This window comes from Protopterus annectens, chromosome 13.part0, assembly GCF_019279795.1.
Source record: "Protopterus annectens isolate FY-2018-M chromosome 13.part0, PAN1.0, whole genome shotgun sequence".
NCBI classification, from domain to species: Eukaryota; Metazoa; Chordata; order Ceratodontiformes; family Protopteridae; genus Protopterus; species Protopterus annectens.
Window position 1 is genome coordinate 117,210,234 of NC_056747.1, and position 22,386 is coordinate 117,232,619.

General features: G+C 37.8%; 1 protein-coding gene across 1 annotated transcript in view; it reads right to left on the reverse strand.

The window, feature by feature from the left end:
- Window positions 1-699: 699 nt before the first annotated feature.
- The window catches only part of LOC122817637 (tetraspanin-3-like), a 200,179-nt gene continuing 178,492 nt past the window's right edge, over window positions 700-22,386 (reverse strand). The window contains exon 7 of the mRNA XM_044090691.1: window positions 700-2,111. Coding sequence (XP_043946626.1) covers window positions 2,025-2,111 — 87 coding nt within the window. The 3' untranslated portion in view covers window positions 700-2,024. The remainder of the gene's footprint in view (window positions 2,112-22,386) is intronic.

Consider the following 22,386-nt stretch of genomic DNA (forward strand, 5'->3'; position numbering starts at 1 on the left):
CTAGTTGACACCAAGTCTGTGAAAAACAGTAATGTGTGACAAACATTAAGTAGTACATTTTTCATTAATACCCAACAACACATTAGTAGAAATGGACTATGAATGCCAATGGTGGAAACTGTATACATAATGTATATAATTTTATTATAAAGAAGGCAAGAATTACTGGTGAGATCATCTTCTTGGAGCCTACTAGCAGGACTCCTTGCTAAATGATGTTTGCTAAATGATGTTTTATGAAATGTGCAATATGGAAAGATAACGTGTACATGAATTCCACGACTGGGAATAGAGGGAAAACCTCTTTCTTATTTCCATAAAGCATTATCAAAACACACCTACAGTTTCTTAGCACATTCATAAACATTTCATTATAAAAGGTGCCTTTTTTAACATAATGCATTCAAATCCACCTCACGCCTGATGATGTTTTTCGGCAAGGATTTTCAGATTCCATATATTTTATGATGTTCTATATGTGTCTGTAAATGCATGAGTTACATCACATGAATGAAATAAGAAGCCTCATTGAGGTTGGGTATAGCAAGCTAATCTGCTGATTCTGACCCCGTTCAACAAGAGTACATGTAGTACACTTTGAAAACAAATATGCAAAGTATAAGATCGGTCAGAAAATAAGACAAAGGACACACTGAGACATTAGGAATATAAATGTAAAGTACCATTCATCATCATCTCTTTGGGTACAGCATATTATTACCATTTATTAAAAATGTCAAAAGTTAGCAGATGTGAAAAGCTGATTCGTCTACAAAGGTAAAACACAGATATTAAAAATTACCTAATGCTAAAACAGCAATGATGCTATATACACACCTGCTCAGTAGGTTTGAAAGGACTTTTAATTAACAAAGTAATGAAATATGTTTAAAACATCAAGGATTTTGTTATAATCAAATCATCTGTTTTGTAACATGCAGTTAAAAATGAGGTCTGTTTGGAAATTAATAGAAACTGCTAGAGATGGCTATGTACATAAAGGAAGAACATCTATTTCTATTGTCAGTCGAGTCGTAAATTCCAGAAAGTCTACATGAACCTCTTTAAAAAAAAAATGGGCATGTCAATGAATGTTCCATAAATGTAATTACTTCCCAGAATGATTCATCATATTCCCAAATATTTCAGTCATTTTCATGACACTTTTCAAATGCCAAGGCTCAGAACAACACATAATGACACTCTCTAACCATGTAGCAACACGACTAGGTACAGCTTGATTAGTCTGCGGCACTCCATTTTATAACGCTGATGTCATTGTGAAAATATTAAAGTAAGAATCACTGCATAAATGAAAAAAATAAACTTGGTGGGATAGACAATATGTACAAAGTTACCTATAGTTTCTAATCACGTAGATCTTCAAAACAGCACTTTTCTCTCTCTCTGCATTTTGAGTAAAAAAAATATTGCCTCATCTTCTCGACCATGGTAGAACTACTTGGTTCACTGGAGCACTTTTAACTGATGAAAGTACTTTTGATTGTGCCATCTAAAACATTTGTAAATGCAGACAGACTCGCTGGAAATATTTTCCTGTATTATGAATAAGCTCAGTAAAAGCAGTAGGAATCAAACTTTGCTGTGCTGCCCATCATCCTAAAAAAATACACACTCAGCTGAAAAGATGATCTGAAAGTAACACAGAAAATCAAAATCAATGAGCAAAGCAATCTTATCACAGATAGTAGTAGTACTGATTTGGATCTTGCCCCTTTCTAGAAAACCTTCATTTTGTCCGAGTGCATCATCCTCACTCAAGGGTACCAGAGCGGCTAGCTGTAATGAAGGTTTGGTTGTTCCATACACGAAGGTATTAGAGCAGATAGCTGTAATGAAGGTTTGGTTGTTCCACACATGAAGGCATCAGAGCAGACAGCTGTAATGAAGGCTTGGTTGTTCCTTGTGTGAATGTATCAGAGCTGATAGCTGTAACAAAGGGTTGGCTGTTCCTCATGCGATGGTTTCAGAACAGATAGCTGTAATGAAGATTTGATTGTTCCTCACGCTAAGGTACCAGAGCTGACAGCTGTATAGTCTTGTTCTGGACTGTATATCATAAGGATACCATTACTCATAGCTGCAAGTACCTAAAATGACAAAAGGTACAGATGTTTCTTTTAGAATGCAAAAATATTTCCATAGACAATCTTGCATGTACAAATACTGCAGAGTTTACTGCCAAAGATACTAAACAGCTTAATTCTACCTGGTCTAGAGACTGAGACAGTCTGTGGATGTTACAGTACCAATGCATGCTGCCAAAATACAGAAGGGTGTACTCTAGAATGGTCATAAAACAAGAAATAACTTCAGGAAGTACATTTTTTTAAGTTGGAAATGTAACAGTAGATGTTAGAATTCCTCACTGCTGCAGTAGCCTTTGGCTAATTGGGCTGTACTCTGCCTAATGTAAAATGACTGGCCAGTCTTCAAAAGTCTCTGGCACCTCCCACACCTACACTCTGACTGCTGATTGGCTAGCCCTTTGGAGAACAATCAACAGAGTGTAGACAACTTTAAGACTTTAATGTTCAAACAAAAAGAAAAAGCATTTTCTGAAACATGAAAAATATATAAATACATAACTTTTTATCCCAACAACTAATTATATATAATAGAGAGGGAATGGAGGGTGGGTGCAGCGACTGCAACAGTGAGGAATTTGATCATCTACTGTTAAGGTAAGCATAGCTTTCAACAAATCAGGGACATTTTTAAAATATTAGAATAATTAACTTAAGACTTTGACAGAATAGACCTGGCTAATACGTAATGCTTTGTAAAAGTATGTATAAAGGGCCACATAGCTGCTTCTAGAATGCTTCACCCCTTTCCAACATGCCATCAAAGAAAGCATGACTATTAGAATGTGTCTTATAAAAGTTGGCAGTTGCTGCATAGGTTTAAGGGTGTGAGCTGTAGTTCCTCTGATACAGGGTTTGATTCACTCAACTATCACTTGCCTGTTACGTGACCTTGAGCCAGTCACTTAACCAGACATTGCTCCAGGGTTGCCTCTTAAAAGGAACTGTGTGTCTAGTGGGCTTACCTGGTTAACAAATGGGTATTATTATTATTCCTGCCTGGAAATTAATAACAAGCAAAGATATTTATTTATTTATATTTATTTCACAGTTGTTAACCGGGTTGGTCCAGCTGAGAACAGGCCCATTTTCAGTGGAGACCCAAGGAGAAAAGCTCCAGCAAAATGTCCAAATTATTCAATTATACAATTTTCACAAAACTGAATATTAATAACAGTTATACAATAATCACAAAGTAAAGTAACAGAACAGAGAAAATAACAAGTATGATAAGGCACGTAGTAAAGTTGGTACGCTATTTACAGTATGTACATATGGGACTTGTAACAAATAATACAAGAGAAAGATTTTTATATGTTAGGCAAAATTAGTGAGACTATACCATCATCTGATTTTTATTTTTTGTTAAATAAGAGGTGTCATATGCTTAAGGCATAAACTGCAGGAGGGTGATTCTAGGAAGTAAGGACAGCGGTAGATCCAATTAAGTCAGGTCCTGACAGTGGCATACCCATGACTTACAGAGGGAACTTCTTAATTCTTTTTTTGAAGCTGTTTGTGTTTGGGATGCTACGTAAAGTGAAAGGGAGATTGATCCAGAAGTGAGACAGAGGAGTTATATAAAATACTGCCGATTGTTTTGCTGGATTTGTATGTTTGTAGAAGGAATTTATCCACACTTCGTCACAATATTGGAGAGGGAGGGACAGGCAGTGGGTTTGTTGAGTTGAAAATTTGTTAGTTGGACTTATTAGAGTTTAAGATGGTGGGGAAGTTCCATCCAGTGGAGTTTTTTAGAGCAATACAGTGGGGAGAGGTATTAGGTAGGTTAGCTGCAAATTTAGCAGCTTTGTTACAAGTCTGTCTGGTAAGGTGACAGAACTGGAGGTGCATAGAGAAGGGCTGGAAGTAGGTAGGTTTGGGCCAGGGAGGATCTAGAATCAGTAGTTAGGAATTTCTTGTCCCTATACAGACCACCTAGTTTTTGACCTGTTTTTTTTTTTTTTTGATGCACTGCTGTATGTGTAAATCAAATTTTAGTTTATCATTTATTGTCATTCCAAGTAGTTTTGTGTGGTGCTCTACTGTAATGATGGTTTTGTTAGAAGAGGAAATTGTGAAAGATTGCTTGAGGTGGGTTACTTGATTTAGGGAGAAAGAGGAAAAGTTCAGTCTTTTTTGGATTCAAAATGAGTTGATTTTTATTTAGCCAATTTTCTACAGAAAGGAAAGATTCTTGTGTGAGTGATGAAGTTGTGACAGTGTGTCAGAGGTGGTGACAAGTGTGGAATTAGCGTATTCTATAAGGGTAGAATGAGAGGTTGAGGTATGGAGTCATTGGTGAAGATATTAAAAAGAAGGGGTCCCAGGATAGAGCCGTGGGGAATGCCTGCATGAATGGGTAGAAAAGTAGACTGATTGTTTTCTGTTTGGTAGATAGCTGGAGAACCATTCAAGGGTGGTGGAAGATAGATGTAGACTGGCAAGTTTGGCTAGGAGTATGGAGTGGGATACCATGTTGAAGGCTTTTGATAGGTCTAAGAATAGACTCTAGACCAGTTTATTATCAGGAGCTTCAGCAATAGTGCGAGTGAAAGATAGCAGGGCTGTGGAGGTGCTATGGTAAGGCCGAAAGCCATGTTGAGTAGTAGTCAGGAGATTATTATAGAAAAGATGAGAAATTTGGGAATGTATACATTTTTCTAGGGTTTTAGATGGGGGGACAGGATAGCAATGGGTCTATAGTTGGAAGGATCAGTGGAGTTACTTCCTTTGTGAAGGGTACAGTGGCTTCTTTGACGGATCTATTTATGAGTATAGAGCCTGGGTAGACAATAGATTTGGCTCTTAGCTTGAGAAACAGAGGTAGCAGATTGTCAACAGAAGGAGAACAAAATTTAAGTTTTTGAAGGAGAAACAATGTAAGACGATGAGATAGGTTTCAGAGAGAAGAGTGTCTCCTTTGCTTTAGGTTGTGGTGGAGAGATGGTGTGGGAATTTTGGTTGGTGTTAGTTTACTGATGGCATCCATAAAGAACTGGTTAAGGAGAGAGCAGTGTCTTGTGTGGAGAGATCTGGCTAAGAGCTAGGGGTTTCAGGTTTTTCAGGGTGAAGGACATCGTTGATGTTTGCCCAGAAGTTTTTGGGGTTGGATTGATGGGTGTATTGGGCTTTATACTAGAACTTTTTCTTGTCATTGTACATTTGTCTTTTGGTCTGATTCCCAAGTTCTTTGAACAATTGATGGTGAGTAGGGGATTTGGATATTTGCCATGTTTTCCAGGCAGTGTCTCTTTGGTGCATAAGGGTGCAAGTATCTTTTCTGAGCCAGGGGGCATAATTGGATTTTATTCTTATTTTATGAGGGGGTGCTAGGTCATTTAAGATACTTAGGAATATGCTGTTGAATTATAGTACTGCGTCAATAAGAGGAAGTGTGTGCAAGCTAGACCAACTGATGGATGTGAATCTGTCATTGAAAGTGGAAGGATCAAAGGCAGAAAGTTTACGGCAGTACTTAGAAAGATGAGGTATGTTAAGTTGGGGTGAATGTCTTTGGATGTAGATGGGTAAGTGGTTACAATGCATCTGGGAGTGAGCATGGGTTATGGTAGAGGTGAGGGTCAGTGATCAGAATCCATTTAAGTGTAGAACCTGTGTTAGACTACTTGTTTAGATGAGTGGGGGTAGTAATTAATTGTCTAAATCCAAATAAATTAATGCTTTGGGCAGGAGCTTCTGTATTTAGGGTATTCCAGTCTACATTTACATTTCCAAGTATTATGGTTTCATATGGTATATTTTGGGAGATCCAGGATAGTATATTTTCAATAATAGGGATGTTTTTGCCAGTTGGAATATAGATTGCAGCAACAGCGAGTTTTTTCTGATTGTTGATGTGGCAATTTAGTACTAGTATTTCAGCTGTGTGGAAGTCAGGAGGGGCAGTGGGGAAAGGTTCAGGTGTTCAGAGTAAATAATTGCAACTCCCCCACCTTTTTCTGTGAATCTGTTTTGACACTAGATATTATACCCAGGGGGCAGAATGTGTGTATTACTGATATGTGGCTTTAGCCAGGTTTCTGATAGTGCTAATATGTGGGTGGTGTAGTGTGAGATCCATGCATGTAGTTTAGTCACTTTATCAGATAGAGTTTGTTTGTATATTAATGGATAGAAAGGTTAAAGTTTTAGATGAAGAGGTGATGGTGGGTTTTGTTGGTGGTGTGGGTCGTCCTGGGTTAGTATTGCCAGAAGGAGTGTGGGTTTGGGAGAAAAGAAGGTATAAATGTAATGTTTCAGTTTGAGTTTAGCGAAGAGGGAGGGGAATTGTTGCAGGAGTTTGTGATGAAATAATTGATTGTAAGAGAAATTAAGTAGTGAGGGAAGGACAGTATAAAGTAAACTGATTGTCTGTGGATTGAGATAAAGTTGGTGTGGGTTTCTGGTAATTAAGGTTGTTGTGATAAGATGTTAAGGAGGTAAGGAGTAGCAGTATTGATGTTACTAACAGGTTGCATATCATGATTGAGAGGGTTATATGGTATTAAGAAGGAAGTATGTCATAGAAAAAAAAACAGGGAGGAAAAAGAGGTTAATAGTAGAGTGGTGTAAGTTGGGTGTGAGGGAGAGGGGTTTGGAGGTTTGATGTGAAGTTGTAAGGTGATTAGATATAGATATAGTAAGGAACACCAACTAGAATGGTCTGAATTGACAATGGGTTGTCCTTTTCCAGTCCCATACTAGGAATTCCACAGCCGTATAGCTTTCCTAAAGGACTTGGTAGTAATGAGATAAATATCTGAGTTGCAAACAGCAGAATATATAGAATCCATTCTCAATGTAATTCAAATGAGACAGAGGACTAGATTCAAGGTACACTCTGAAAGGAGTAAGGCATATATAGGCAGGGGGGGTGTATATAGTTAACTCTATATCCATGGAAGAGCAAATGAGTTAACCCACCATAAATGGTTCCAACCCGGGCACTGTTTTGCAGTTGTCAGAGTAATAAGCCAGTTAGTCATAAAAAAAAAAAAAAAAAAAAAAAAAAACAGCTAAAATATCTGGTTCAAATGTAGACAGGAATAACTTTCCCAGCATAAATTAAAGATCCCAAATTAAGTAAAAAGTGACCTTACCTATCAACAGAAAAACCTCTTTTTAGTGCAACTATTGCAAATTCTGAAATGAGGAGGAGGATCCTAGGCAGACATGCTGAAGTGGCTGATAAATACCCCTTGCCAAAGGAATAAACACAACACAGGATAATGACTCACACATATGTTTGAGAACCACAGTTAATAATCCAGGATGATGTGTTGGTTACATGTAGGCATCAACTAGAAAATCTTTACTACTGGAAAACATACAATTTCCTAAAAGCAGGATTGCTTACATCCTTTGGTACATGCTAAAGCCAATACCAAAGGCTCTGGCTGACTAAGTTTGCAGATGACTGCAAGCTAGGAGTAGTCGTTGAATAACCGAATGACTTGGCCATCCTGCAGGAAGGATTGTCTCAAGTAAATAACTTGTGTCAGAATCATGGTCTGAAACTAAATACCAAAAAATGCATTACTGTATCTTTTGGGAAGTCATCTACCCCAGGGACAACATATGTGGACAGAAACCTAACTTTTGACCAACTTATAAATTACACAAAAGACCAGGAGCAGGCAGTCCTATTCACTTAAAAACGTATTTAATTAACTTTGGCTTAAAGTGCGTTTATTTCGGTACACTTTTCGTCTGAGAATATATCCGACTTCTTCAGAAGAAAAAACAGTCATTGAGCAACAACAAGAGTTCCACAATAAGTATGTTACCTGATTTAATTTAATTAGTGGGTTGGTCCTTTCTTTAGTTCACAGGTAGTTGCTATGGAGATAAATTACTTCAGTATTTTCCACTCCCTTGTCCCATTTAATTGTGGAATGACTCTATAGGATTTTCTTATAGTGCATATTTCACTAAAACACCAGGAATCCAACCCACCAGGCATCCATACTCCAAACCCCAAGAAAAGCAGGTTAACAATAGTATTAAAAATACCTTTCTCAAGTTAATATTATTGAAAAAACATTTTTCAAGTTGGTATTGTTAAAAAAACAATTAAGGCACCTCACTTAGTTAATACACAATTGCATACCCAAATTAAAAACAAGTCATTTACCTCAACTTATAGTTACTTAAAAAATACAATACAATTGGCAGTAACGTCACTTATGTGTCCCCTTCTCAAAAAGTTGAAACTCTAGAATAAACTTAATATGCGTAAAGGTTCATGAAATAACAACTTATGTCTATTTCTGTGAGAAAGTCCTTCTATATTGCACAGTTTATAAACAAAGGGACTGTGTCTAGATCTAGGGATGTCATCGTCCCCCTTTACTCCACCCTCATTAGGCGGATCACTGAATATAATGTCCCCTTTAGCATGTATCTGTCTAGACTTATAGCAACAACTGGAACATCCACAGTATACAAGGCCTAAACAACATGGTCTACATGGACTAACCCAAAGCCCTGTCACTATAGTCGGTATCCTACAGACTGCCAAGAGGTGACCTGTATCTTGCATGAAAGGCATCCTCTGACTCATTACTGAGTCACAGCACATCAGCAAGTCAAATGGCATCAGAAATACTGTATAGGGATCTAAACCTCTTCTGTAACATCAACAGAATGGTTGCAGGGACAGGTGTATTTCATAGAGGATACCACTGCTGGGGAACAGACTCCCCATCCACATAAAACAAAGTTCATCCCTATTCATTTTCAAGCACAATTTAGATCTATGGATGCGAAACAGAAAATTTACTGCAGAACTGCCCTCTGTAGTACTAATGGACAGAGGCAGCTCCTAAATGCTTTATCCCATGCACAAGTCCCCTCAAACTATCTATGATCCTAGTTATTCTTATTAGGGATAATATATAATTATTGATCATGGGATGGGTAAGGCCAATTTCTAACTAAATAACTAAATATTTTGAGCACAAAAAGGGAAAATGGCTAGGCTTAAAATGGACTGAAAGGGACCTAGCCTAGTACTCATCTGTGAACCTATGCTGCACGTTCTCATGAAAAAGATGCATAAAAGGCATTTGAAATTAATCATCCAGGCAGCCAGTTGATGTTGTTTGAGAATGGGTGTATCACACTCATCTTCTATTGTGTGAGTAGATCCAATCTGTGAGGAGATTTGTGTAAATAAGATGGGAAAGCCAGTGTTGTCTAGACCAGATGGGAGTCACTACAATATGCTGGAGAGTCCTTCTGAATCTTCAGAATGACCCTAGATACGAGTGGAAAGTGTGGGAATGAATACAGGATCATTCCTGACAGCGAGCCTGAAAATGCATCTGTTTTCCAGGTCTGTCTGTAAGGAGTCCTGAAGCAGAATTTACTTAGTTGTCTGTTTTGAAAGAAGGTAAACTGATCTAGTTCAGCTGTTTCCCACAAGTGCATCCATTCCTGGAAGACCCACTCATTCATTTCCATTCGTGATGGTCTGTCCTGGCCTTGTTCAGGTTGCCTGCCACCATAGCCAGCATGCAGAGAGGGTAGGACCTGGTTCCTCTCTGTTTATGAACTACATGACTATGGTATTGTATGTAATCACCTGTAATGGTCCCAGGGACCACACATCATAAAGAGATTCTATAGCATGGATCACAGTATTAATCTCTTTGACACATATGTGTTCTGGTCTGTCTAAAATGTCTTATAGGCCATGCACCTTTACCCCCACAGAAACTGCTTCCCAAGCAAAAACTGAGACATCTTACTGCCTCGACCAATGCAGTTCTTTCTTGATAAAGAACACTGGAGTCTTAAAGTCCCACAGGATAAGAATGTTGGGTCCACATTTTTTTAATCAAAACATTGAAGTTTTCTCATGTATAACCTGGCAAGAGGAATCATGAGAATCATAGAAGCCATGAACCCTAGAAAGCCGAGGTATTATCTGGCTGAACTCTCACACTGTCTGAAGATCAGGGACGTTTCCAGATACAAATTCACCTCTTCCTGTGTTACGAATACCTTTGAAGAGACGTATCTAGAATGTAGTCTAAAAGCACAATCCTGTGCAACAGAGTCAAAGACGATTTTTGAACTTTCATCTGGAAACCCAGATTGGTAAGGAGTGAAGAAACACATGTTAAGGACTCCTGACTGATGGCAAAAGACTTTGCAAAGATCAGTAAGTCATTTAAATAGGGAAAAATGCGAATGCTTTGCAGTTTGCAGTGGCTATCCCTGGAGCAACTTTGTAAAACCACAGCAGCTGTAGCTAACTTAAAGGGTAATGCAGAGAAATGATACAGTGACAGAAATAGAACATGAGAAATTTTCTGAAACTTTTGGCTATGGGAATGTAATGATGAGCATCTTTTATGTCTAATGTTACCATAAAATGCAGAAGAGGAATGACTGGTGACAGACCCTAAAGGGGCAATATTTTGAATTTTGGTACCCTCACCAAAAAGAAAACCGATTTCCAGGAAAGCTTGTTTTTTAATAGCAGCAAGATTCTGGAGCAGAAGTCTTCCTCCCTTTGGTCTATCGGCACTGGTAGTACGAGTCCTAGATAAGCATGTGTTGAAGAACTCAGTAAAAAAAAAACTGGTTTGGATGAAGTCCCTGAAAGGAGGTATAGGTATTCAGTGCCAACTGTAAACCACCTGAAGTAGTATTAGTACCCAAGAAAGCCAGTCTATGGGAGAGACAGAGATGTAGGGGAAGGGAGAGAAGGAAGGCTGGCATGGTTATTCTAAAGGTATAGTCTGTCCCTTTTGATTTTTTAAAGAATCCCTATTTTTAATTCTCTACTCCTGCCATCTCCTTGCTTTGTTCCCAGAAGATGGCAGGGATTTATTATTTTGCCTTTTAAAAAAGCTGAGGGTTTGTAGGATTTATAATGTGGGCCTTGTAAAGTCATAGTAACTCCTGGAATTAATTTCCCTCTGTTATCGAACTGTTTGAGAACCTGAATAGTAGCAGGATCAAACAAAACCTTTTTGTTTAAAGTATTAACAACGTCATACTCAGAAAATGTTTCAGTACATACCCAGGAATAACCTCTCAAAAAAGTTAACAGTAGCAGTGGCCCTAGACATAGTACCTGCACAATTGTCATGCTCTTCAAAGCATGTTTAGACAACTGAGACAGGTTAGAAATTGTACAATTGAGACAGGACGTACCTTTTGAAGATGTCTGGCAGAAGAATCACACAAGCTCTCAACACCTGACAAAATAAACTGAAAGAAGGAAATACTAGTATGAAATCTAATACATTAATTTGTTGTCTGCAGGAGAAGGGTTGCAGAGTCACCCACCAGCAGCTGACAAACTGTCTGAGCCCATAGTGTTGGCAAGGGCTCCTACTCTATTACTTTTTTTTCTTTTTATGTACAGTGGGAGAAGAAAGAGGACTGGTGTAAGAAAGCATGCTATAGCCGAGGAAGAAGTCTGACTGCCAGTAAGTTCTGCTTGCAAGAGTTGGTTGGATGCCAAGTTGTCACGCAAGTGTTGACAAGCAACATACACACCTGTACTCTCCTACAGAGTCCCATAAAATTCAAAAGTAAAAGCAGAAGCAAAACCCTGTCAGAACTATAAAAGTCCCTTTCACAGAAAGTGCACTGACGAAAACAAGAAATTAAGTTGTCATGAAATGTATGTGTGCAACAAGCATAAAATACATATCTAGTTGCTTAAATACAACACCTTCAAGCAAAATATGTCAAATAGTAAAATAATTGAGGTAAGTTGTCACACAGTGAACACAAGCACCAAAACACTAAAACAGTATTTGAAGCACATAAAACATTCCTCAGTCTTTATACCTTTGCACTTTGGTTAAAAAGTCTCAAAAGTAGTACATTTTTCTCACAAAACAACCACAGTATTCAATAATATGCCCTGTTCTAAGAAACTTCTGATATTAATATAATTGACAACATTCTTCAAAAAATAAAAAAAACCCCATCAAAAATATGTAAAAAGGCAATATTTTCTGCGTTGGGACTTATATGCCTGAAATGAAACCTGTAGCCAATTGCTGCTCCTGTGAAGCCTCAAAGCTGCTTTCCCTTGAGGCGGCAAAACAGTTTTGAAGTTGTTTACAACTCTGACTACTGATTTGCAGGGTAGGGGCTGGCCAATCAGCAGTGAGAGTGTAGATGGGGGCGAGAGCTTTTTGAATGGCTGTTATGGTTGTCATCTTTTGTTGTGGCCAAAACTGGACCAAAGCCACACCCCCTCCACCTTCCATCACCCCAGCCATCTCCTCATCTCTCCCCACCTACTTTCCACCCATTTTGTGATGTCACAGTCACATCAGGTGAGGAAGAACGCACTTTTCCACTACGATGCTTTTTTTCTGATGATTTACTATGCTTTTCTGTATATCAAACCCAGACAGTCTGTTTCTTTTTTTAATACAGAATACTGGAGCTTGTACAATGTTTCCCAGACTACTAGACAATTGGTTTGATTTCCAGATAGCTCAGAAAAAAAATGATTGCTGGCAAGGTTAACAGTTGTTGAACTTTGTGCAGGATACAATCCAAATAGATAAAGGCTACTGCAGCAGTAAGAATGATGAACATTACCCTTTACAACTGGTATTTCTGAACAGTTTTGGAAAAAGGCACAAGTACTCAAATTTCACCTTGTTTTTTTCCCAAACTAATTTCTAAAAGCAGTCTGAATGTTGTTATTGTACCATCTTTTGCTGGATAGTTTATCAGCAGTTCTTGAACCTTTTAGGTTATGGTTATAAGAACTACATTTTTAAATCTATGCTAACAATAAGACTATGCAAGGGATACTTTACCAAAGTTACAATCTCTCTGTGGTCTTCTCTACAACTGTGCAGATAAGAAGCATGCACTCTAAAATTCTACCATAAATAAACTTTGCAAGCAGTGGTATGACATTCTGGTTCATTATCAGGTGCTGATACTCTATTTGCCTTGACATTAAAATGGAAGGTCTTCCATAAATGTGAAATAAAGGAAGTGAGAAGTCATTCCTTGAGGTGACAGGACCACAGATAAGTAGGCTAAAACGTGCTGTTAGAATAAGCCAGGCTCTTTGTTTGATGTCTGTCTGCAGAGCTCTTTGAACTAAAGGAAATGTGGCAGGTGGATACAAGGTAGACACCTACATTACACTGGTCATGATAATGTTGGAGTCCTGACTAAAAACATGGCAAATAAGCATCCTGATGAAGCAAATATGAATGTGCTTACCTGCGTACACCATTAAAGTGTTTTATATTTTATCGCTGACTGTGTTTGTTCGTGACTGTGTTCGCTGCATGGTTGCATCTACCACAGGTTTCTTATTTGCCTTTTTACTTGTACATTTCTTCTGTGGAGAGGCATTTATTCCTCTGAATGTATCGTTTTAAATTTTTACTTTTACAAAATGGCTTAGTTAACTGCTGCACTAGTACTTTAGTACTATGATATTGTCAGTGGCAAAACAGGTAGCACACTCACCTTTAGTGCTGGAAGATCAAAAAGTTTTTGGTTCTATTCCCACCCTAGGACACTGGATTCGTCTTCCATTATTGACACTGCAGTGCACCATTCGAGGGTGCTTCACTTCTGAGTGTGGCATCTTTCAGATGAGACATTAAACCAGGGTCATATCTGCCTCAGTTAGTGGTAGCTCAAGTGGATGTAAAATATCCCACAAGATTCATCAAAGAGTAGGAGAAGTTCACTGGTGCCCTACCCAGATTTCCCTGGTCATTATAAAGACCACGTTGGGTCTCCCATGAAAAGATGCTGCTAGCCCAGAGAGTCTAACCCAGTCAACAAAGGATGAAAGGATGGGAAGGTTAAACAGATAAATGAATTAATGACCATCTTGCCTACTACACTGTAAGTGAATGCGTTTCAGAAATGGTCAGAGCAGTGCTTCTTCAGGAGGGCAGACCTGATACCTTTAAATTAACAGTACTAACAGAGACACAAACCACTAACACACAGGCAGAAAAGAGATCCCTGCAATACTGTCCTGATGTCAGGAATTCCATGACTATGTTTACAGGAAATACGTCAAAGTTTATGCCACCATAAACCCCTGCACAGTACTTCAAGAAATCTTTGTATAATGAAACAGCAATGCTGCATAGGAAGTTACTTCTTTAAAATATTTAATTTAGACGTGTAATACAAGCAAGGAAAACTGGTGCATATTGTTTACATATTAACTACACACTACGTCCTGAATCCAACATAAATCTGCAAGAGGAAGACACTAAAGTGCTGTGGTCTGTACTTTTTGTAGAAAACCTGCACAGATTAAACACTGTTATGAGAGATAATCCAATATGTAACACATGAAGTCATTATGTTAGTATGGCAAGAAACTGTGAAGAAAATTCCTCCAGTAACCAAAGCATACTGCATGCTTGGAGAATAATTATTCTGTAGCCATTTTGTGTAAGGAGCTAATGTTATCATTCTGTGTCAGTTAAGGATGCAAGTACTGCTGAAGCTATATGAATCATATCTGGCAATTATGTAATTTAAAGAGAGAGGCAGAGATATCATGTAGTGGCCTAAGATGGCAATGCAGGAATAACAAACGATGTAAGCTTTATAAATATTATATTACTACTTCCAATATTGCCATAACATTGGGAGCTAACTTATTCCAATGTAATAACCTCAACTTCCTATTATGTGTTCCCTAAATTCAAATTTATTTCACTGTTTACTTAGCACTACCACACTGTATAAAACATTAAATCATAAACAGTGCTATAAAAAATTATGAAACTCAAGGTACAGCTAAGTCATAAATAATGTAAAAGGGTTTACCTTTTGAGCAAGTGCTTAAAATTGGCTCATGATGATCCCAGTGCTTGACAGTCTGGCAAGAGATTCTAAAGGCAAGGTCCCTGATGAGGAAAGGAAATGAATCCTAAGGAATCTGGATAAACCTTTGGAACCTCAAGGAATCCAAGCTTAAAAGAGTGAAGAGGTACGAGAAGGCCAGTACCAGCTTATACATTACCACAAATAAGAGTGACACACGTTACAAAAGGCAAGATAAACTAGGACAAGGTAATACAAGATTTTAATAGGCAACCATAGCATACTCCACAGCTCCAGAATAATATGGATACCCTGGTAAATAGCTGGGCATAAGAATTCTGCAACACCTATTATCAATCCAGCTAAACATCTGAGAATTCCAGGTAGAAAACACTGCAACAGTCCAGCCATGGACAAACCAAAGCATGCACAACCAAATTCAAGGTCAGAAGAGCAAAGAGTGAGCAGGCAGATACCAGCTGAGCTAAGATAAGGGGGGACCCATGTTGTATAGGACAAGATAAACTAGGACAGAGGCTTTATATGGAATACAGTGCAAACCCAATACAGTGGCAAAAATGGTGCTGTCTAGATACCCCAAGTGAGTAGTTGGACTGGCGACTTGTGCACCAGCTATACTTGGTCAAGTTCAACATCTAGAAATCCCAGGCAGAGGACGAAGTAATAGTATAGCAAAGAAGAAACCAGAGCATGCAAAACCATAGATACGTCAGCTGATAGAGTTAAGATGCTTAATATATAGGGGTATTACTACAGAGTGAATACGCCCAACATTGAAGGAAAAATGTTGAAAATGCCAACATAGACATGCCACTACACATGTGCTGATAAATAGCCTTGGTGTGTGCAAAATTTAAAATGATAAAAACATTATTTTTGGAAGTGGCAAGTCCCCCCTGCATCCCAATACCTCCTGCTAATTATACATACCTATGCTGAGATCGCATAATCATGGGGTAAGGGCACATTCCCCAACCACCAGGAATTATGCAATGTCAGACACCTATCAACCAACTGCTTAATTGATCATAAACAGTCAACTAAACAGCTGTCTACCAAACGCACACCCACATGAATACACTACATTCTGCAGCACTCTGAGTAAGTGAGAACAGGTCTTCTGAAATCTTGCCCTGTAAGCCACCTGCTTTATTGATAGGCCTTAAACTTAAGAAAGTGACCTACACCAAAAGCAAGTCTTTTAGAATCAGGGCAGATCTACACCACAATAAGTAACTTACACTGAGAACAAGTCTTTTGGAAGCAGGACAGGTTTACTCTGAAGTAAGTTACATACAAAAGAGAGCAAATGTTTTGGAATCTAGTCCATGGCCTTCTTCACCTTATAGCCTCAGGGGGAAAAAAACTAATACACTGCAAAACATTCCTGTGCTTCTTCAACTGATTCTCCTAGCATTAACTCTAGGTACATCCTCAGATCCCAATCCTATGTACATCCTCAGATCCCAATCCTATGTACACCCTCGGACCCCAATCCTATGTACATCCTCAGATCCCAATCCTATGTACATCCACTGACCCAAATCCTATGTATACCCTCAGATCCCAATCTTATGTACACCCTCTGACCCCAATCCCATGTACACCCTCTGACCCCAATCCCATGTACACCCTCAGATCCCAATCCCATGTACACCCTCAGACCCAAATCCTATGTACATCCTCTGACCCAAATCCTATGTACACCCTCAGATCCCAATCCTATGTACATCCTCAGATCCCAATCCTATGTACACCCTCAGATTCCAATCCCATGTACACCCTCAGATCCCAATCCTATGTACATCCTCTGACCCAAATCCTATGTACACCCTCAGATCCCAATCCTATGTACATCCTCAGATCCCAATCCTATGTACATCCTCTGATCCCAATCCTATGTACATCCTCTGATCCCAATCCTATCTTCAGATCCTAATCCTCCCTTAAAATAACTATTCCTCTACACAAACTATGCACCACTGGCCACAGCTTTTCAGTAATAGCTTTAACCTTTAAGACAACAGGTAAAGTACATGTAAACAGCATTATCAGTAATAAAGCACGGCACTGTCAACCACATTAATGTACAATATGATACATCATGTAACATATATACGGTCTCAGTGAATCATGTTAAAAAATACTACTAGTACAGACAAAACCTGCAACCACAGCTCCAGACAACCTCGCAGGAAATGTCCTTAAAATAGTGTCAGAAGCAAAAGCATATCCCATTACAATAGTTACAAACAGGTCAACAACACAGAAATTAAGCACCTCTGACATGGAAGACATTGTAGATAACTCCAGCACATATAAGAGGCAACTCCAATCGACTTATCAAATTATAGATTTATTGCTCTATTATCAGCTCTTGTCAAAAAATACTAGAAGATGCATATTGAAGCAAATTACAGTACACCTACTAACAAACTTACTTTCTGTAGCTCAGCCTCATTTCTGTTGTGGCCATAGCACTGAAACTGCACTAGAGCATTTCCTAGATGTAGTATGTAAATAGAGGAACCAAGGTCATCTACGAGTTGCATCATTCACAGATTTATCAAAATGTTCACTACAATCTCACATAATCCCTACTACTACATAGACTAAGGAAGTGTAACTTAAGCAGACAAACTATTATAAGGTTTGAAAGAAGCCGTAATAACAGGGAACAGTTACTAAAACGGCAACATACTCCTCCTTCCAAGCTATGTGATAGGTCCAGCAAGGATCTACATTAAGAACATTATTAAAGGTACATGTAAATATATACACACATACATATATATGTATAAGAATATAAATATACAGACACACACACAAGCATATACGTATTAATGATGTGTATGCTGCAGTAAGATATGACTTCTTAATCCTGTATGCTGATGACTCTATTGTTACATTCACAGCAACCTACCTAAAAATCATCACACAGCAAGCTCTACAGCACACTGAAATATGGGCAGTGGAATCAAGAATTACACTCAGTGCAAAAAAACATGCTGTTATTCTGTCTGGACTTGGCATAAGTATTACATTTTAAAAATCTATCCACTGCAAAACATTAATACAAATCATACTATGTATAAAAGTGCTTGTGAGTCAATACAGACAAATTAAAATGTAACCATCACACAGGTTATGTTCTATTCAAATCAATACAAAAACTGCATATGTTATATAAATCAAAGCCCTACGTAAAAGATCAAGCAAAGATAGCAACTAGCACAACATGCTTAGAAATGCTTTGAGACTCTTGGGAACGATGCAGCTAAGCTCTTCAATGGCAGTCTGAACTCCTCGCCTATTAACTACATAAGAATATATAATGTCAATACAGGGCAGTGCTGTTGGAATTTGCTGGCCTGTGATTTAAATACTTACTGTGTTTCCCGTCCTTTTCAAGTGTTGCCTCATGACCTAGTTATCAGCAGAGCCCCCCCCCCCACCAGATTAAGAATTCATCCTAGCCACTCTCAGTGTGAACTATTCAACATAACAAATCCAATTTACCACAGCACTGGTTATTACATAAAAATAAACATGTTATTAAAATATTCACGCACACAATGTACTCAAGTTTTTAATTCACTCCCTTCTACATAAAAGGTGCATGCCACAGTATTAATGAATAAAACACACAAAAAAATCACCACTTCAAAACAAAAGTTTACAGTATCTTCTAAAATAATTTACCTTATTGCTTTGCTATAAGGCCAGTGTGTCAGAGAAACTGCACATCTCTTCCAGTACATGCTACGCATATTAAATAAATACCAATGCTTTATACAAACTGCTGTTGATAACAAGTGAAGTCTGTTCATTAATAGAACACTGTTTCAACAAGATAAAACACTCGTTGTTGCATTGAATAAAAACTGTCTCTTGGAAGTGAATCCCTTTCTTCATTCATCTAACACCCACTACAGTACTGCATAAAAGCTGACCGTAGGAAACAAATTCCATGCATTTTAATTTCCTTAAACAGCTACTCAGTCATCTCTGCTCTTATCATTTCGTATACGTGAACACTGAAACTGACGACAATCTGACAAACAGGCACAGTCACCATAGCTCTGTCAGGTATAGAAGAATGGACAAAGCCAAACATAATCAGGGACAAAGACATCAAATTAGGGGCACTGTTTAAATCGTGGCACTACTGAGTCAAAAACTTACAGACTAGGAGAACTCAAAATGCATTTCCAAACATAACAGAAAGTGACTAAGGTTGTGATTATTTATTTATTATAATTCACCATTTTTTCTAAAAAAAAGTCACAATTTTAACAGACAGCAGAATTTCAAGCCCAAGTCATGTTGTATTGTTACAAGTATTGAAAAAACACTACTGTTTTGTCTCACTCACTTTGTTTCTGTCTGGACTTCAGGCAGTACTCCAAATAAACACTGGTGGCTGTTTACTGCAGTTTCCCCTGTTCAGCATTTACTGTTTTCTGTGTTTGATGGTTATTCTGTTGTCTTTTTAAATTAATTTGACTATTTAGAAAGTGTTTTTGATTTGGGGCCTTTGCTCCCCCATCATTTTTTGACTTTCTCCAGAATTTTTGAGCAGAAAATTTGAGAGGTAAAATTAACAGTAAAAGTATAGCTATCTATGCCTCTATAGTTCAGTAATAAACAAAGGGTTGCAGTTCACTGTTAAACAGTTTTGTTCTACATTCCTGCGGTTATAAAACACCTTTCAATATGCTACACTTATCAGACACTATAAACTGTTATGTAAAATATACAGACTGCTATACATAAAGAGACGTACAATGTCTACAAGTTGCACACAGAAAACAAAAATCAAGCCATGACCAAGAGTTTATCATTATTTGCAAATACAATGACAATGCAATCAATAAGCTACACTAACCACAGTCTCTGAAACTGGCACATTTTACTTTCTCAAGTATAGTGTTCCTTTCATTAGACAGTTTGTTCTAAGAGGCTGGAACTACTTCATAAAGGGATTTCTGACGGGTAAATAAAATACAATAAAATAAAACGGGTTCTAATTAATTCGATGGCCTTATTGCTCCTAAAGAAGTAAAATAGTGATTTACTAATTTGTTTGCAAGGGAGGATAAACACTTTGTTGATTACAAGTAGAAGTGCTGAAGCATAATCTTACTAAATTAAGCAGATGTTTTATATGTCAGTTATTAGTACAGTAATGTTTAAATGTCGATTATTAGTACAGTAATGTTTATATGTCAATTATTAGTACAGTAATGTTTATACGTCAGTTATTAGTACAGTAATGTTCATTAGAAAGTAGAACGTTGATTAGCCTGCAATGTTATTTTCAGTGGAAGACAGTGGGTTAATAACTCGTAAAGCATTACTTCCAAGTTGGCTGCACAGTTGAGTAACAGCTTAATTTCAGCTCTTCTTGTATGAGAACAGAAACAAAGAAAACAGAGCCAGTAAATTTGTAAAAAAGTGGGCTAGGCTAGACAGAATTATATTTCATAGGAACATGTACATTTAATTGAAAGTTTTGATACACACCCAATATTTCAGATCATGAGGCAATAATAACTAAAATAAAAATGCAGGGTAATTAAATAAAAGTGAGACACTGGCACTTCCCCATATATTTGTTAAAGAGACAGGAATTTACAGAATGCATACTGGAAATCATTTGGGAGTTATTAGAGAAGATAGAAATGTCTACTGAAAATACAGTTAGGGAGTATGATAAAATTAAAGTGGAGTTTAAAAATAGGGTGAAAATAAGAGAGATGGTTGAGCAGTAACAAGAATTATTTAGAATGACTGACTAGGTTAAAGTATTGCAGAATAGGAGGAATCTCGCAGAACAAGAAGAGGTGCAATTGCAGTGTTAAGTAGAAAATAAGGGACTACTTCAATAGCATGCATGAGTTTAGAAGACTGCTGTTAAGAAACTGTTTTTGATATTAACTCAACAGCACAAAAACTTTTACCACATCTGCTTAGGCAACAGAAAGTAGAAAGTGTTGTTGCCAAGCTTAGGGAGCTTATAACAAGGAAAATTACCAGAGATCCTGTCGAGGTATTAGAAATATTTTGGAAATTTATGACAATCTGTATAAAGCAGAGAAATGTGGAAATCAAGAAAAAGTAAAAATGGTACTGTTTTTGGAAAAATTTAATTTGTGTAGATGAAGCTCATTTACTTAGCAGGAGATGAAATAAAAATCTACAGGAAAGTCACCAGACAGATGGTATTCCTATGGAAGTTTGGAAGGGAGGAAGGAAGAAAGTAATAAAGATCTGGAAGGTTTTAACAGTATTTTAAAAGAAGGAGCAGCACCAACATCCTGGAAGAAAGCTGTGGTGGCTGCAATATTTAAAGATGATAAAAACCCATCAGATCCAGCATTATATAGGCCCATTTCAATTCTAAACCATGACTATAAAGGGTTTGTCTGTAATGGCTAAAAGAATGGTAAAGGTGATGCCAAAAGTGATAGATATGCATCAATGTAGCTTTGTAGAGGGGAAGCAAACATTTGACAACATTAATAAAACAAAGATGATCCAGAGGGAAGCAGAACTGAAGAAAATACCACTGTTGGTGTGTCTTGAAACAGAGAAAGCAGTCTACAGATTAAGCTGGGATTTTATCAGTAGGGCAATGAAGCATTTGCATTCCCTGATAAAATTATAAGGGTGATTAGGAGGATATATGAGGGATTGGTGGTGAAAATTAGTGTGTGTGTGTGTGTGTGTGTGTGTGTGTGCGTGCGTGCGTGCGTGTGTGTGTGTGTGTGTGTACCTCTCTGTTGAGTTCTGTTTGAGTAAAGGAACCATGCAAGGGTGCCTTCTTGCCCTTTTATTTCTATTATATTTAGAATCATTTGCAAATAAAATAAGGGACTCAGAAATTCAAGGATATTACTGATATGGTAGTCAAGAAATGTTGGCTTTATTTATTGTAGAACCTTTATCTAGTAAAACATTTATTCTTCCTATTTAGTAATGTCTGCCTTGTTGACTGGTGCTTTTCTGACCATGTCTCCTATAAAGAAATTCATCTTATCTGGAAAACAGCATAGGCTGATCTGTGAAGGTAATACAAACAAAGTTATCTGAATTATCCGTGTAGAACTTCTTCAGGCTGTTTTTCTCACAAAGATTTAAAAGCTATGTAGCCTGAGGCCACTTTCGTCAAGGCGAGCTTCATGAGATGAGAGAGCTACAGAAAAGATTCCAGGTAGCATTCTTGTCTTCAAGAAAAATCACAGCCACACTCCAGACTACCTCTAACAGCATCTGCCTACTCATTACAAACTTACCTCTGTGAGTATCACCCTAGAAAAAGTCAAATGATTACCCATAAAACAAAGATGTAACATACTTTTAGGATCCCAGCTCTACAACCTACTCCAACTCTACATTAGACTTCATAAAAAAACTCCTCATACAATCTACTACTACTCACAAGCTA